This window comes from Halichoerus grypus, chromosome 5 (genome assembly GCF_964656455.1).
Source record: "Halichoerus grypus chromosome 5, mHalGry1.hap1.1, whole genome shotgun sequence".
Taxonomy (NCBI): domain Eukaryota; kingdom Metazoa; phylum Chordata; class Mammalia; order Carnivora; family Phocidae; genus Halichoerus; species Halichoerus grypus.
The window spans coordinates 163764746-163782796 of record NC_135716.1 but is presented as its reverse complement, the minus strand read 5'-3'; the positions used below and the strand labels follow the sequence as shown (position 1 = coordinate 163782796).

Genomic DNA, 18051 nt, shown 5'->3' with positions numbered 1-18051 from the left:
CTGCGCTCGGGAACACGTGTGGGTGGCTGTGTGCGTCAATGCGTGGGGACAGAGCCTGTGTGTGTGTGTGTGTATGGTGTGCCTGTGCGCAGGTTTTGTATGTGTCTGCCTAGGCCTTGTACGTCAGAAGCCTGGGCCTGGCTCTGGGATCTCTGCTCTGTGTGTGTTTGTGGGTCTTTGTCTTTGTACGCAGGGTGTGTGGTGTTTCATGCATAGTTTTTCTGTTTGTGTATGTGTATGGCATATAACGCATCCAGGCATGTGATGCCGGGGTTTGTGTATCCGCTCGGTGTCTAGGTGAATGTGGGGTGTGTTGACAGGGCTGGGTTTAGTGTTGTTGGTGTTTGTGTGCAACCAGTATGTGGTATTTCTTTGTATTCCATGCCTGAGCCTGTGTGTGTGTGTATGTGGGGGGGAAGTGTTTTCAGGCCTGTGTCTGTGCCTTTTGGGGGGGGGGTTCTGAGTCAAGGCATAGGGCATTTTCAGGTCTGTGTGTGACTGATCTCTGTGTGTCAGTGTTTGAAAGGTGTCCAGGCCAGCCCCGCGGTGTGTCTCCCTGAATGTACTGGGCGCTGTGGCAGGCCTTCCCGTGGGGGGGGGGGGGGGTAGGCACTGTGGATGATAATACTATTTGGTGTGTGACTATGGGTGGCTGTGACCCTGGGTGCCCTCTCTATGTGCCTAGATGAGGGGTGTGGATTGGTGTGTACTGTACGTCTGCAGATCTGTATGGATGACACTGTTATTCTTGTCTTCGGGCACTTTTTAAGCGAACGCCTCCCGGGAAGCCTCCTCCTCCCCCAAGACTGAGATCTGGGGCCATGCTCTCCACTCCCAGCCACCTTGGCCAGCTCTGCACTTGCCTTGCGGGGAGAGAGGGGTTGGGGGGGGTGGTAAAGGAACCCAGAAACTGCCGGCCACGGGTCAAGGTCGCATGGCAGGAAGCGCAGGGGCTCTTTCTCCGAGGGCGCCCCGCACCCCTCCTCTCTCACAAAGGGCCCTGCGCTGGTCTCCCTTGAAATGAATTTTAATTTCCGCTCCGGGCGGGCGGCCGTCGTGAGGCTGGAGCCAGCAGGGCGGCGGCGAGGTGCGGGGCCGCGGGGTCGCCGAGCTGAGGAAGGGAGCGCGGATTTGAATTTCAAAGGCGGCCGGGGCCCAAGTGCGTCTGCGTTGTGCGATTGTGTGTGCGGCGCTGGTGTGTCGGCCCAGGCGCGCCTGCGTGTGTGGCGTGTGTCTGGGTGAGCGTGCTTTGTGAGTGTGCCTCTGAAAGGCGCGTGCGAGCCCCCGCGTGGGCTGCGAGTGCGAGTGTCGGGGCGCCTGAGCGGCCGGGGGGTCTCCGGCTCGGTGCGAACGTCCACAGCGGCGTGGCTGTGCGTGCTTGCGGGCCGGCGCTGCATCTGCGAGTGTGTATTTTTAGGACGAGTCTGCACCACCGTGTGTGTGTGCGCGCGTGTGTGTCCGCGCTCCAGGACCTGCGTGTGGCTGCGAGCGTGGCCGCGCGTCTGGGCACTCGGGTGTGTGTCACGGAGTGGACGTCCGCAGGGCTGTGAGGGTGTGTCCGCGTGTCCGTGCCCGCGTGTGGACGCGCGTTTGCCCCTGTGAGTCCGTGTGGGCGTCTGTCCGGAGGAACGCGTGTCCGTCCGAGCGTGCCCGCGTCCCCGCCCCTGCGTGAGGCTGCGAGTGTGTCCGTGCGTCCGCGTGCCGGGGGGTCTGTGCCACCGGGTGTCTCCCAGCGCTGGCGCCGCCGAGAGCGGGTGTCTGCGCGGGTGTGCGGCGGCCGGCCGCGGGGCAGGGGTCGCGGAGCCCGGGAGCGGGGAGGAGGGCAGGGGGGTAGCGAGGGCGCCCCCCCCTTCGCCCGCCCCCCTCCCCCCGCAGCGGCCCAGCTCGCCGACCCGCGGGCGCTCAATGGGCTCTCGGGAGGCAGCGGCCGGAGAGGACGGGCCGTTAGCCCGAGGGGCGGAGCGGCGCCCGGTTCACGCTCTCCCTCCTCCGAGGGCCTGCGGGCAGCTCCTCCGTTGCGGGCGACCGGCCTGCGCCGCTGAGAGATCGCTGCCGCCGTGTGGCGGCACTGGAGACTCAAGCTAGAGACCGGGAAGGACCGCCGGGGGCCCCCGGGCCGCGCCGTCTAACAGGCACTGGCACACACGGACCCTAACTCAGACACACCGGGGCACATTCCCGGGCACACTCAACACACACAGGAGTGTGGGCCAGGCCGCCGACACCGGCTCAGGGGTCAGGCCCACTGGTGCAGAGCCAGGAAGGCACGCGTCCGCGTGGCCCCCCCCCACACACACACATCCAGAGACACAGGCAAGTTCGTGGGCACATCTTGCACTCACTGGAACAAACTCCCCCCCCCCCCCCCCGGGTTTTGGACCCTGTGGGGGGTGAAGAGGGCGGAAGCTCAGAAGTCCTAGGGAAAAGGGGCAGCCTGAGTCCTGGGCTCTGGGTTGGGCCCTGACGGGGCTGGCTCACCCAGCATCATACCTCTCAGAAGCTGGGGGGGAGGCGCAGGCACAAAGACCCCAAATCCAGTTAGTTGTTCCCAGTCATTCCCATAGGGTGCCATCCCACAGCTGGAGGCAGGCAAGAGCCAGGGGCTGCCTTCTCATGGGAGGTTCCGCCAGGATCCTGGCTGGAACAGGCAGGCGCTGTCAGGATGCCCAGAGGACAACAAATTAGGAACTAGGGTTGGGATGATGGTTTCAGGTTCTCCTTCTCTGCAGGATTGGGAGCATTTTGAGAAGGGGTAGGGGCTGACTCCTCCCAGTAAGGCTCAGCAAGGGGCCTGGCACCAAGGGGCTGCTCCCAAAACACTATTAACTAAATTAAAAAAAAAGAAATAAATGAGTTAGAGAATGTAGAGGACCACCCAAGGGCTGAAAGAGCACCACACAGAGGCAGAAATAGTATATCCAGGCTCTCTTCACGGCTGTGTCTGCGCACGCACATGTGTGTTTATGTTTGGGGGGAGGACACAGGAAGCTGGAGGTGAGACTGGAAACACATCACCGTGGGCCTTGTAAGCTAAACCAGAAGTAGGTTTTATTCTGAAAGCAACAGAGTTCTATGGAGCGTTCTGGATAGGAAAGAATCATAGTCAACTTTGTTAAAGGAGAAACAGCTGGGCAACTGGAAGGTGGATTTGAGGAATCCAGGACTGGAGAAGAGGAATGGTGAGAGGCTCATTCATTCTTTCAATCATTCATTTATTCATTCCACAAATATTTATTGAGAGCTTACTAGAAGTGTCTGGCACTGGGCCGCCTGGCTGGCTCAGTCGGTGAAGCATGTGACTCTTGATCTCTGGGCAATGAGTTCAAGCCCCACGTTGGGCATAGAGCTGTCCGGGACAGAAGGGGTGAAATGGATACAATCTAGGACCTCAAGAAATTTCTAGAACCTGACCACTTAACTGCTGAGCTTATGTGGAGTTCACCTTCTAGTGGGGGAGGGGAGGCAGACACAAAAGCATAAATACATGGAATGTTAGTGTTGATAAGTGCAAAGAAGGAAAATAGCATCGGATAAGGAGGCAGGGGTGTTAGAGGAGAACAGGGGGCAATTCTAGGCGAGGTGGTCAGGAAAGGTGTCTCTGAGAAGGTACCATCTGAGCAGAGGCCTGAAGGAGGTGAGGGATATGTAGAGGAAGAGCAGTCCATACAGGGGCAGTTGTAAGTGCAAAGGTCTTGAGGAGGAGTGCGCCATTCACTCACATGGGGAAAGACTTACGGGAAGTCGATGATTTCTATTTTGGACATGCTGCATTGAGGTGCCTTCAGGACATCCAGGGACAGGGCCCAGGAAACAGGAGAGATGTGGGTAAAGATAGAGACGAGGGAGAATGGAAGCCCCGGCACGGCTGCCGCAGGAGAGATTAAGGATAGATGGCAGGCAGGGAGGAGAACGGGGAGCAGCCCACGGTGTGAGAATCCATTTCAGGGAGAATGGCTGCTGGGGATGGGTAGCAGGGATGGGGACCAAGTGACCAAAATGGCACCCCCCCCCCAGAATGATCCTGGTACTAGCTTCCCCTCCTCCCCATCCCCCTGGGGCCACAGTCTCTCCTCACTTGCCAGTCTATCCTGCTGCATGGGAGAGAGCCAAGGAAACAGGCGAGGGTGTTGACAGGAGCCCCTTTCCACAAGAAAGTCCCCTGGGCTCCCTCTGCCGCCGTCCTGGCCATCAGAGCCAACCTGTCCACCTTTACAGCTTCTTTCCTCTCACCTAAGGATGAATCCTCAGGTAACTCAGCAGCTCCCTCAGCAGGACTCAGTCCCGGGGAGCAGGGGAGCCTGGACTGAGAGTCTGGAGGGCCATAGACTTCCTAGGTGGCCTCTGAGCCTCCATTTCCGCCTATGTTGGGATTTGAAGGGACAACCCCTTAGCAGGACCTTCAGGCCCTACCAGGATCAGAATTTCTGAGGCTCGTTCATCACATTTCAGATAGTTTCATTGGTGTGTTTTAACTGTTGAACCACTGGCTCTGGGGAGGGACTGGGGAGGCATAGCCTTGATCTGTAGCATTTGCCACTTTCCATGGTGTAAATCCTCCCATGATGGTCAATTTAAACAACTAATGTGAAGTCAACTGGCTGGCAAATTCCAAACCATTTAACAATGGGCTCTCATAAACTGGTATGAGCTGGTTCGGCACCTTTGCCAGACACTTTTCCGAGAGATGGAAGAGAGGCAAAAAGTCTGGGCAGGGCTTGGGGGTATGTGCTAGTGGCGGAAAAAAATTGGGATTTCTAGCCACGCCCATCTTCCCTCTCAACACCAGGAAGAGGCCACAGCCTCTTGTCTGCCCCCATTGCTCCTCTGACTTTAACCATGTGACATCCTTCCTAGGCCTCTACCCATTGCATTTCCTACAAAAGCTGGACTGGTATCCACAGCCTCACCCACTTTCCAGCCTCCCTCTCAGAGGGACCCCCCTTTCCTTTTGGAAACCGAGGCCAGACAGCCATGGGCTATGCCACCCTGACCCACAGCCAGGCCATAGCTGTGGTCATTATAGACAGGTGATGTGGATATCTGGTCCCGCTCTGCCGCCAGCTCCCAGGGCTTTCCCCTCCTGACCTGTCCTCAGTATCCCCATCTGTGAGATAGGCAGGCAGCAACCGCGGGCTCTCCAAAGGCCCTTTGAGCTGTGAGATTCTGCCATTGCTATCATTCCTTATCTCAGCCCTGATGGCAACTCAGGGCCTCCTCTCTCAGAACATTTCCCTAGCCTCCTAGACCCTCCCTGCTCCAGCGGCCCCCCACCGCCTCTGGCTCCCCAGGCTCCCCGATAAGGGGCCCAACTAATTACATTAGGATTTCATGCCAATTAGCAAACAATTACACGGGCAAATTGGTGCCTAATTTGGAGCAATAACGACAGTTCCACTGGCTGAGGCAAGATCGGTGCAAACAAGACTGTCCATCCGGCCTGGTCCTACTGGAGCCCCTGGAGGTCGGGAGCTGCCGGCTCTCCACCCCAGACCTGGGCCAAAGTCTGCAGTTCTCCTTTAAGGATCTTTAAGCCCTGTTTATGTTGATGACAGGGTCTGCCCAGGCCTTTGCTAAGAGAAGGGTAGAGAGGAGGGGGAGGAAGGGTGGATAGTAGGGAGAGAGGAGCTGGGGCAAACGGGGCCACCTTCATTGAGGAGGTGGGGAGGAATGAGGGACGGGAATTCACGGGCTAAAGGCTTGGAAGCTTGAGTGGGTCATATGAGCTCAGGACCAATGGAGAAAGCAGTTAGAGGAGAACACAGGCTCACGCGGGGGGGTGGGAGGGCTGAGGCTGTAGAGGTGGGTAAGGCCAGCCAGGGAATGCCATTACAGCCCATGAAGCATGCTCCTGGAGGCCTGGGAGCCCCTGGGGGCTCAGGGGAGGAGGAGGACACTATGCTGAGACTCATGCTGGGTCCCGACCTTGGGCCACCAGCAACCACCCATCCCACCAACAGCCGCCATGGGGTCCCCTCGAGTCTCCCGTCTTCACATCACTGGAACCCACTTTCCTTATCCAGGACCACAGAGACTACAGCTGTCGCTGCCAGTCCTGCCCCTCATCCCCCTCATCCCCGTCTGTATTTGCCCCCAAAGTGATCACCCTAAGGAAAAAAGCAAATCAGATTCCTCATTTGCTTAAACCCTCAATGGCTCCCCAGGGCTCTCAGGATAAGTTCAAGCACCCCACCTCACTATTCACTGCCTTTTACCATCCGGCCCCTGTGGACCTCCCAGCCTCCCTCCCTTTTCACCCCCACAGCCACCTGGGGTCCTCGGAACTAGACCCCCGTTTCCTGATTGTGCCAGCCTCTTTCCCACCTCCCAGCCTTTGACTCTGCTGTTCCCTCTGCCTGGATTGCTGTCCCAACACCCCTTCTTTGTTACCAAATGCATCCTTCCAGGCCCCCCTCCTCTGCCTCCCAGATTCCTCCAGGAAGCACCAATTCTTCTCTCCTCCGGGCTCCCTTTGTCAAAACCTCCTTCTGTGGCACTGCTCACTCTGCATTAAAGCTGTTGGTCTCGGCATCTGCCTGTCCCACCGGGCTCGGAGCTGCTCACAGGGAGGGCCTGGAGCTGATTTACTCTGTGTCTCCTTCATCCAGCACAGAAAACAAATGAACAGAGAAGAGGAAGGGATGAGATAAAAAATTTTCCTCTGAGATAGTGGGGAAACTGAGGCAGAGACCCAGAGAAATATTCATGAATCTGGTCGATGCTGCACTTGGAAAGCTGAGTCAGCTTTCAGCCCCCTGTTCATTGGAACCAAGCCCTGATCACATCCCTCCAGGTTTTCTTCCTGAACATCCTCCCAAAGCTTGGAGTACCTCCCTTCAACCCATTCTTATCCAGCTGTTTTCACCTCTGCTTTCAACAAATGAGGTAAAGGAAACCCCTACTAAGCTAAGGATAACCTCCAAAATAAAGGCAGCTCTCATGAGCGCAATGGCACAGTAAATTGAACTGCAACATGAAGGCCTAGGGGCAGACTCAAGGAGGAACCTACTGACCATCAGCACTCAGCCCCTAAAGTGATCTCTAAAGGAATGAGCAGTGGGGAAGGGGCGGGGCAGGGGGGGCCCTCTAAAGGAGACCCAGCAGAGGCCAGGGATGGAATGCAGACCTTCCTGGAGGCAGGGGGATGACCTAGCTGACTTTCCTGAGAGCTTGGTTCTCACTTGGGGGGCTGCCGCTCCATCTCAAGGCCCATCACTCACGTTAATTACCAAGAAAAAGCCGATTTCTCCTCATTTCCAGACTCTGAGTGACAGTATCATTAGGCTTGTAATGTGCAGAGAAATTATGCGTGTCTGTCTTGGAACATGTCCTGAGCCAGAGTGGGTGAGGGCACCCCCAGCTAGGGTTTGTCTCCAAGACGCTCCCTGTGGCAGAGGGCCAATCTCAGGAAGAGATGCTGTCCCACCAGGGCAAAGGTACTCTCCCTCTCTTTTTAGTGGGCATCTGCCAGATGTAAACAAAGCCAGCAGTTCCCTTCTCAGAATTATATAAGGGCACAAACCCCCTTGTCTCAGTCCAACTTGAACTTAGGCCTGTCTGCTATCATGGCCCATCCCAGTCTTGCCCAGACCCTTCGCTCTGAGCTCCCTGCCCACCTCTGGACCACCAGGCATCTGGGTACCATCTCATCTCTGGGAGTGGGGAGTTGACTCTTCCTGAACATTCATTCCTTCCTCCCTCAGCAAAGCCAACATCCATGAGCAGACCTCAAACAACAGCCATTGCTCACAACCCTTTACACATCTCTTCACACTCTTTGTTGTGCTTAATCCTCACTCAAACCCACTTAACGTATAAGGAAACTGAGACCCACACAAGCAAAGTGATTCTCCTGAGTTCACGTCTCAGAGCTAAGCTTGACCCCAGGTCTGCCCAATGTCAAAGCTCAGGCTGAAGACAGGGTCTTCGATTCAATCCATCTAGCACTCTGGCAATGCTTCCTCTGTCCCTGCTCCTGAGACAGAGAATTGGACCCAAACAGGCTCTGCCCTCAAGAGCTGAGGTTGGTGAGGGAGAGGCAGGATGTAAAAATATAATTATAGCTCAGTGTGTTCTGTGCATGACACAAAAGAGAAAATACAAAAGGTTTATCCTCACCAGTAATCAAAGACATGCAAATTAAAACAACAATACGATGCGGTTTTACCTACTGAAATTAATACAGTTGTGTGTGTGTGTGTGTGTGTGTGTGTTTAAAGACAGCACCAGTGTTGATGTGAACTGAAATCTGGGGCACTCTTAGACTCTGCTGATGGAGGAGTAAATTAGAACAACTTTTCTTACATTTTTTTTAAGTAGGCTCCATGCCTAATGTGGGGCTCAAACTCACAACCCTGAGATCAAGAGTCACATGCTCTACCAAATGAACCAGCCAACCTCCCCCTAGAACAACTTTTCTGGAAGGCCATCAGGCCACGCTGTTTAAAAACAGACCTCTTCGGGCACCTGGGTGGCTCAGTCGTTAAGCGTCTGTCTTCAGCTCGGGTCGTGATCCTAGGGTCCTGGGATCGAGCCCCACATCGGGCTCTCTGTTTGGTGGGAAGCCTGCTTCTCCCTCTCCCACTCCCCCTGCTTGTATTCTCTCTCTCCCTGTCTCTCTGTCTGTCAAATAAATAAATAAAATCTTAAAAAAAGCCAAAACAGACATCTTGGTCCTGTTAATCAACTTTTAGGAACTTGATCCAAGAAATAACCAAATATTAAAAAAAGAACCATGCATAGGGATACTTATTGCCTTATTTATAACTGTGAAAAATCACAACCAACATAAATGTCTAGCAGTGGAGGGTTGGTTAAATAAATTATGATATATCCACATATAAAAATATTACACAACCATTAAAAGTCATGTTCTTGAAGAATTTTTAATAACCTAGGAAAATGCTCACTATATAATGATAAGTTAAACAAAGATATACATATAGGATGCTCTTAATTTTATAAAAAAATACTTAATTCATTTAAAGAAATGAGTTAATCTGAGAGGATTGTGGGTAATTTTTTTGTTTCAATCAGTACTTTTCTGTTTCTTCTAAATCTCCTCCAAATTTGTGGGGAGAAGTCAAAAATACATGCAATGTGGGGGCAGGAGTGCAGGGGCGGGGAGGATGTCATAGGAACATAGAGGTTCCTAACCCCGGTCAGGGAAGGCTTCCTGGTAGAGGTGATGCCCATGCTGACTCTCAGAATGACTTATCCAAAGGAAGGAGGACTGGTTCCAGTCTAGGAAACCACGTGCAAAGGCACAGAGGCAAGAGAGATCCTGATCTCTTCTGGAAACTCTTAGTCGCGTATGTGGCTGGGTGAAGGGGGCGCAGGTAAACCCAGGCAGTGAGCAGAGACCAGACTGGGGAAGGCCTAGAAGACCAGGCTGAGGAGCTGGTGCTTTGCCCTGAGAACAAAGCCAATCCATGGTCCCAAGCAGTGGGTATCATAGGATCCAAGTTGTGTTTTAGTGGCTGCCAAATGGAGGAGGGGATGGGGGCACGGGAGGGAGGGCGAGGCTCAACCTTGACTGGGAAGGTGGGGAGCGCTGAGACGAGGCTGTTGAAGTGTCTGGGTGAGGGAGGGGTTTGGCCTGGGCTGTGCGTGGTGGCAGAGAGGAAGAGAGGAGGAGCAAGCTGGAGCAGTGATGATGAGGAGATCTGACAGGACTTGGTGATTAATTGGAGAGGGGAAGCCAGGTGGGGGAGGGCAGGCTCTGCCTCTGACAGTGACTAGGGCACACGCACACACATGCACACACTCAGAAATTCAGATCACACAGTTTCAGGAGTGACTTTACCCCCCATAGCCCTCAAAGGGGCGGATTTGGGCCTTATTTGATCTTTAGCTGCTGACCCTGGAAGAGGCTGACCTTGGCGGGGTCACCACACCTGACCTCTGGCTCACCTGCGCGCCCCTGTGCTCCTGCACTCCCAGCCTGCGCCCCCAGAGAGTGGGGGTGAGCAGGGTTAAGGGAAAGCCCACGGGGAGTCGGCGGAGGGGGGATGGGCAGGAGCAGACATAAAAGGCCACCGCTAGAATTTCCCTCGGGACCTAATCCATGCTGTCACACACATGGACCTGGATACACAAAGAGAGAGCACAGTCACCCACGGGGACTCTGAGAGTCAAGTCACAGGCGGAGATGTACACAGAGACCGCCTGTCGCAGGCTGCTCGACACAGGCCTGTCACACACACAGTCACACACCCACCATCAGACAGCCTCCGACACAGCCCCAGACAGGTCTCACACTCATGCCACTGGCGCCCCCAGGTCCTCCGGCTGCTCCTGCCCCCCAGGAGGGCGGACAGAGGGCTGGCGGAGGGGCCAGCGTAGGGGACTGGCACAGGGACCAGCAGCCAAACGGGGCAGCCGGGAGGGAGGCCTCTGAGAAGGGGTTGCCAAGGCAACAGGCTCCTGCAGAACCAACCAGGAGCTTAGATTCTTGACTCTTATTTTTAGAAGTTGGGTCTGGGCTGGTTGGGCCAGCCAGCCAGCCAGCGGGCCCGGCTCCCTTGGGCGGTGCCTGAAGACAGAGACACCAGCCTCAGCCCCGCCGGGGGTGCCAGTGGGCACTACCCACGCCAGGTTCCTCCCACACGCCCCCAGCTTCCTTCCACAGGTCATGCCCTGAGTAGGATCTTCTACTCCCTTCTGTCTCCACAGAGACCTGGGGTCCTACCGGCAGGACCTTCTAACTTCCAGGCCCCAGGAATGGGGGACACAGCCTACCCTCCCACTGCAGGCTGTTGATGTCTGTGGTTTAATTTACAGTGTGTTGGGGGAAAAAGGGGAGGGCGGACCTTGGCCCTATTTGTAAGGTGGTATGTGTGAGGCTTGTGTCTGAATGAGTGTATATGTGTGTGCATCTTAGGGGTGACTCTCACATCAACTCTGCGTGCGTGTGTGTGTGTGTATGTGTGTGTGAGTGTGAGAATTTGCCCTTCCACAGGGGGAAGACAGAGTTCTCCCTCTCCCCCCACCCCCACTCACCACCCTTACCCCTATCCTCCACCCCTGCCTGGATCTCTTAAAAATGGAGGGAGGGCAGAGATCTCAAGCCAGAGGTTGGGAGAGGGCCTGGGCCTTGCTGTCCCCCCTCGCCCCCCCTTGACCCTCCCTGTGTCAGAGCAGATAGCTCCTGAGTGGGGCTGAAGAGTGGTGGCAAGGACAGGGAGGGGCCAGACAGATCCAGGTGGACGGAGACTGGAAAAGGAGGGGGTTGGGGAAGCGCGCTCCAGTGAGCTGACTTTATGGTGACTCCTCCAGCTGCTGGGGATTTCTCTGTTAATCTGGGACTGCTCTGTTTGCATCTCATTTGCCTATATTTGCATAACAAGGGTCTGGCTGGCACCAGAGATCGAAATTCCTAGCCTGAGTAATTGTGTGAAAAAGCCTCAGGAGATAGAGCGGTAATTTGGGGGCCAGGGAAACAGAGGCAGGGAGCTGGATGCACTGATATTGCTGGTCCCCATTCAATCCCAGGAGCCTCCATTTCTTCCCTAATACCAGTGCAGGAGGGGTGGGGATGTCAGTGGGAATGAGGATGGAGGGGCAATAAGATTGAGAGCCCTGGGCTCCCACATGGAGCTGGGCACAGAGCAGTCCCCTTGGTGGAAATGGCCTGAATTTGGTAAGAGCAGAACTGAGAGTAGGAGTGGGGACGTAAAACTCGGCTAGTTCTGCGCCACCCCCCCGCCCCGCCCCGTCAGCCCCCTGGCATCCTCAGCCGCCACCATCTAGTTAAGAGCTGATCTAGAGAGAGTTCCTGGGATGGTCTCCTGGATCTGCCACTTACCAGCCCCAATACTCCCAGACCTGGACAACGGACGCCCCTGCCCTGGGCCCTCTACTTCAGACGGCCCTCTTCTGCATGGAATGATGAATTTCAAGGTCTGCAGGCCCACAGGTCTGCATACGAAGCCCCTCACACTGCTGCCTGGAGGCCCCCGGATGAAGAGGAGAGGGATGGGTGGAGGTCTAGGGGTCTCCTGTTGAATTCTTGCCCTAGGTTTTTTAAACATTTGGGGTGGCTCTGATAAGCTGTTTGATCTTGGGCGAGTTACTTAACCTCCCTGTGCCCCCAAGTGGGGTTAATAATAGTACCTGCCTCATGCAGTTGTTAGGAAGAACTGACTTAATTCTCGTAAAGCACTTAGTGCGGCGCCTGGCACAGAGTAAGTAAGGGCTTGTAAGCATTCCCTATTATTGTCTATATTATTCTGGGATTTGGCTTTTTCCCCTCCAGCTGCAGAAGAAGCACCTTTTCTTTCACTTTGAGAGACTGAGGAAGAAGTAGGGGATAGGACATCCCTTCCACTCCTCCCCATCATCCCTCCGAGCCCAGCCTCCCCGCTTATTTCCTTCCCCAGCTCCACCCTCCCCAGGCCAGGCTGCCAGATGCCCGGACAGCCAGCTCACTGGATCGGATAGAATGGTTTGTTTAATGTCCTTACTGGTTGAATGAATGAGTGAACAAATGAATGAATGAAAAACAAAAATTGAATGACTAAAAGTCAAACAGAAGGCCTGATTCACTGACAGAAGGACAGGCCTACAGCGGATGTTTTGGCTTTGGGGGCCCACAGATCTGTTTCCTGTTTGCATTCATCCGATGGGAAGAGGCAGAGGGGGGTTAGGGGCCAGGCCAGGCTTTCCGCAAAGTCAGCGCTGGCTTTGGCGAATTGCCCATGCCTCGGGAGGGGGTGGCTGTACCCCCCTCAGGGACTAGAGGGGGAGGGGGTGTCTGCCTGCATCCGGGTCCTTTCGTGTCCTGTGGAAGCCCAAGTGTGTGTGGGGTGGCTCTGTATGAATCCGTGCATCTCTGTGTCTGTGTGTCCCCGCTCAATAGCTCCTCCCTGCTCAACAGTGAAAGGCCCTGGGGCAGGCCTTGTCCGGGTGTGGGGTGTGGGGTGTAGAGGGTGTTGATGAGCTTCATTACCTCCTTATTCTCACCACTGCCCCCCTTTGGCAGAGCCAGGCCTCAGTGCACCCGCCTGTCAGCTGGTGGGTTAGCGGTGACAGAGAGCTCTCCTGGGGCCTGGCAGCCTCCACCATCTGGCCAGGCTGGTGTGGGGGGGACCTGTCGCAGGACGCCCCTCTGGGCCCTCAGGCTTGGCGCTGGGCTCATCTCAGAGAGTAACAGGTGTAGGGGCACGTGGGAGTGCACGTGTGTGTGAGCATCACCGCACCTGTGCCCATGGGTGTGTGATTGCGTGTGTGGCAAGACTGCGCGTGGACGGCCAGGTCTGGGTGTGACCGTGAGTGGAATTTTATGTTTGTACTTGTGACTCTCTGTGTTTGCGTGTCCTCATGGCCAGATCCTTGTGGTCTGGGGTTTCAGTGTGTGACGACCTATGTCACAGACCACGGGCGAGGTGCTTGGGTCTTCTTGGCTCTGTAGGTGTTCCACGGGAAGCTCCCAGGCACAGGTAGGAGAGGGAAAGGAGCCCATGCTCAGCTTTCAGTCGGGAGAGATTAACCTCCAGGCCCATTTCTTTAGAGAGAGTCTCATTTCTCTCCCTCTGCCTGGGTGAGGCCCAGGGCTCCCTAGTCCCCCTAGAGGGGCTGGAGGTCCCATCGCCCCAGGAGCCCTAGAGCCCTGTTCCCTAGAGGCGGGCCCTGGTACCCCCAGGCTCCCGGGGAGCTCCCACAGGGACTCCCCTCACCTGCCGCAACACAGACAGGACACAGGCAAAACCACGCTGAGTAGTCACACAATTATCATGAGCACTGGCACAGGATCACACGTGAACCAGAAACCCACATAGTTGTCACAGCTCCACTGAACACGAGCACGCGGACACACACCCGTGCATACATCTCGCCGCACCAACATTCACGCGGGCACACAGATGGAAGGCGCGTGCCTGTTTCCATACAAGCACATGCCCATGAGTTGCGAGGACACGCACGCTTCGAGTTACATGCGTGCAGACATGCTTACGTGTGTGTGTGTGTTCTCACACATTCTGTCCCTTCCCACCCTGGTTCCAGTTCTCAGTCTGATGCCCTGCTGCAGCTCTTTAGGGGTGACTCTTTGCCCGGCGGGCATCAAAGGATGGCAAGTGCTACGTGCATATGGGACCCCCTAAGGAGACAGCTGTGTCTGTGTACATGTCCAAATTTGTACACGTGCCACTGTATGTCTCGTGGGTCTGTGCGGTTCTAGCTCTGTGTTAAACAGGGAAGCGTCTCTATGTGACACTGTGGATATTTTTCTGGATCTATGTGTATTTCTGGCAGGACTTATGTGTGTCTCTATGTATACATTTTTGTGAGTGTGGATGACAGTGGGGGATCTGTATATTGTGTGGCTGGATCTTGTGGACTGTCTGTCCACAAATGTATGTCTGTATATGTTGTGTGTTTGCACATATGTGTATTTCTCGTGTGTATACGGCGCTGGGGTCTGGAGTCCCCAGGCTGGCTGGGCTGGCTCCCCTCCCTGCAGAAGCTGTGGCCTGGGGTGGGGCTGGGCGGGACTGGACTGAATCCCTCAGCCATTGACAGTCGTATTTACAGAGCTCCGAGTAGGACGTAATTGCTTCTATTAATCTTTCTCTGGTTGTTAATTGCTCACTTATCGGGTTGTGTATTATGCCGACTGTTGCTCTTAATTCGCCTCTGTAGCTGCAGGTGTTTGCTGCCTTATTAACTGTTAATCGGCGCGGCTAGGGATGGAGACTTAATTGGCCCCCAGAGTGGGACCCAAGCGGGCCAGCCGGGCACTGCCAGGCTCTTAGCCTGTCCCTGGAACCCTTACCTGTGGAGCACAGGTGGCTACAAGGGAAGGAGTTGGCCCACTGCCATCTGTAGGCGGACAGCAGTCTTGGATCCAGCGGTCAGAGTGACAACTGTAGGATATAGCCCCCATGAGCTCCTTCCTCCTCCAGGAAGCCAACCAACCAATCAGAATCCAGCTCCTACCCTCCCTCTCCATCACCAACAAACTTCGTCTACCCAGGAGAGGAGCCAAGCTCATTTATCTTAATTATCTGAACCTAATTGAGAACGAAGGGACCAACACAGAGTAGAACTGATTCTCCTCCTTTAACACCTCCTCTGCCTCTCCCCTGACCCTAGCAGTCAAGGCTAAGGTTACGGAGACTCTGCGAAAAAGGAAGGCAAGAAGGCAAGAGCAGGAAGGGCTGAAGTCAGACCCAGGAAGGACTTCCCAGCTTTTGAAGAGCCTATACAGAACAACTGGAATCCAAACAAGAGCAAGAAATTCCAGGAGGAGATCTGCTGCTCCCTCCCAACTGTGCTCCCAGTCCTGCTCAGCCTCTGCTTCCATAGCCCCAACAACAGGGAACTCACAACCTCCGTAGCACTCAGTGCAGCGCTCCTGCGGCGGTGACACAGTTCTTCACCCTGAGCTGACCTCTGCTTTTTTTTTTTTTTTGTCCCATGTCTCAGCAGAGGAGCCCCAGTTGTCCACAGTGGGGATACTGAGGCCCAGAAAGGGTAAGGGAGTGGCCCTAGGGTCCCCCCTCCACCCCTGTCCTCTCTGGTAAAGGCTCAGATGTTTGGCTCTCTAAGCAAAGTTTCTGCCCTCAGCCTCTGGCCAGACCCTGCTCCATCCCAGACATCTCAGTCCTGGGGGGACTTTCTTGGTCGCCACCTCCCTAGCTCTGGTTTTTAAGCCTCTTAAGCTCAGCTGCCACTGCTGCAGAGATCTTGGCTCCAGAGCCTTTGAGACAGAAATGCAAGGTTTCTGAAAACTGTCGGTCCCTGAGAGGGAAAGGTGTAAGGACGTGCATGAGGGTGTGGTGGTGGTGAGGGGGGGGGATGGGGGCCCATGCTTCACCCACCTGGCCTCCAGCCTCCAAGGACAAACAGGCAAACCGATAGTCCTCATCCTGTGCCTTGAATCCTGACATCTGGAAGTCCTTCCTGGTGTTTAGTTGTCAAGTCTTGAGCTGCAAAGGAAGTTAATTTGCTTTGGTTGGGTCCTGAGAGGAGCTGGATTCTAAGAAGGGAGGGTCGAAGCCATTACTGAGGGCCTGCTGTGCGCCAGAAGCAGCGTAAGTGTATACAAAAGTGACATCTCATCGAATCCTCACATCATCTGATGAATTAGGGATTAGTATCCCTATTTACAAAGAAGGAAACTGAGCCATAGAGAGGGGAACTAAACTTGCCGAAGGCCACACAGACAGGAAAGGGCAGAATTGGGATTCCAACCAGGCCTGGCATTGCGTGGGGCTGCTGGTCAAGGTCTTCGGTCAAGAGTACTTGGACGGATTCATGCCAATGGTTCAATAAAGCGACCGGGGGCCAGAACGGTAGGTCACTATTACAGTTCACCCACCCACCCCAATTCTGGGAACATTAACAAGCAAAACACTCACGCATGCGTGGCCCACGTGCCCCTCAGGCGGGATGAGAGAAGCAAAGGGAACTGTCCAGGGATAGTTGCCCAAACAAGTTCCGGCCCCGCCTCTATGTTAATGACATGCAGATATATGCAAATTTCCACACGCTACTGCTCAAACCTTCAGGAGAAATGGGATGACACAGGAGCGGTTGCTATGGAAACCCAAATGCGACCCCCCCTCCCCCTCTACCGCTCCAGCAAGCGCATAGACACGTGCACAAAGACCCAGGGTTCCTCGCTCCAGAGCCCAGAGGATCAGAGTCTCGGAGGGTGTGAACCGAAAGGACCCTCGGAAACTGCGTTCAGCCCGGGGGAAGCTGAGGCCCGGGGAAAGCCGCGGGAGAGCAGCTTCGTGGGGCGCCTTCCACTGAAGCCGAGGGGAGCTAGGTGACTTCTCCGGTCCCTGGGGACTCCTACTCAGGCCTAGCAACGTGAGCCCCGCCCAGCGTTGCTTAGCAACGTCCCTCGAGCCCAGCAACCGCCGGTCACGCCCCCTAGCAACAGCTCGCCTAATCCTTGCTCCTGGCCTCCTCTGCCGCAAGAAAGGCGAGGAAAGAGGCTTGTGGACTAGGGCCAAAACGTGGGTGGAGGTCGTACTGTCCAGCCCCCAGCCTCAAAGCACGCTGCAGGATTTCGCAGTCCACCTCTAGCCGTCTTTGCGGGGCGAGGTGCTAGAAGGCCGAGTCATCACCCCCATTTGCAAGGTGGGGGGGTGAACTGAAGCTCCGAAAGGAAGTCCCGGCCGAGAGTACAGAGCTTGTTCTTCCCTGAGTGCCCTGAGAAGGCAGCAAACGCTCTCCTGTCTCCCTAGGAGGAAGCCCGGGCCTGGGGAGAAGGGGTGCGCAGCCGTCTTCCACTTGACCTGCCCCAACTGCATTAGGAAAATGACCCAAGTTGCCGACTCAGATCAAGCTGCACGTTGCATAGTAATTTGCGTCATTTACATACAGCACCGAGGCTGTGGCGCTCACCAGCCCGTCGGAGTCGGTCAAGTTACCGAAGGAGGCCCGCCCCCTCCCCTGCTTCACTCGTCCAGTCCCCTCAGTCCCCTCTCCGTGTCCCCCTTCTGCCCCCGCACCACACCCCCGGCCCCGCTTCCGGTCCCTCCGGCTACAATTCCGTACCTCTCCCCGCCCCCAGCTCGTCCTCCGGTCGGCCAGCCTCGACCTCCATCCCTAGGCCGAGGGCCCCCTCTGCTGTCGGCCGCGGGTAGGGCAGCAGCAGAGCTCACGGGACAGAGAAGAGGGACTCCCCTCAACAACCAAGTCCCCATCCTTCCCAGTACAGCACGGTCCAGAGCGAGGCTAGTGCATGGGTAGACTTCCAGAGGGATGGACGGGGTACCCCCCTTTAGCACCGGGGGGGGCGGTGAGGAGGAGTGAGGGGTGCTGCCAGAAGTTCTTTCCTCTAAGCCAGGCCCTGCCTCTTCCCACTGGGTTAGGCAGCCAGGGGGCAGCTAGTTTCCAGGTGGGTCCTCGGACTCCGTTCTCCCAAAGTCCACCCCACATTGAAATATTTTACAATTGTAGCTGCTGTTAGGAGTTCACTCTTGGCCCCAGGCAAAGCAGCACCATCCAGCCCTAACACCACCGTCCAACCCTACCCTGAATGCCCACTCCCTCCCAGGCCAAGACCCTTGGCTTTCTCCTGTACCAGTCTCGGGGAGC

General features: G+C 55.7%; 1 protein-coding gene across 8 annotated transcripts in view; it reads right to left on the bottom strand.

Moving 5' to 3' along the window:
- Window positions 1-15926, bottom strand: part of ADGRB2 (adhesion G protein-coupled receptor B2) — a 59517-nt gene extending 43591 nt beyond the window's left edge. For all 8 annotated transcript variants that reach the window (XM_036098634.2, XM_036098642.2, XM_036098656.2 and 5 more), the window contains exon 1: window positions 15819-15926. In XM_036098634.2, coding sequence (XP_035954527.1) covers window positions 15819-15887 — 69 coding nt within the window. In that variant the 5' untranslated portion in view covers window positions 15888-15926. The remainder of the gene's footprint in view (window positions 1-15818) is intronic.
- Between the last annotated feature and the right edge of the window lie 2125 nt (window positions 15927-18051).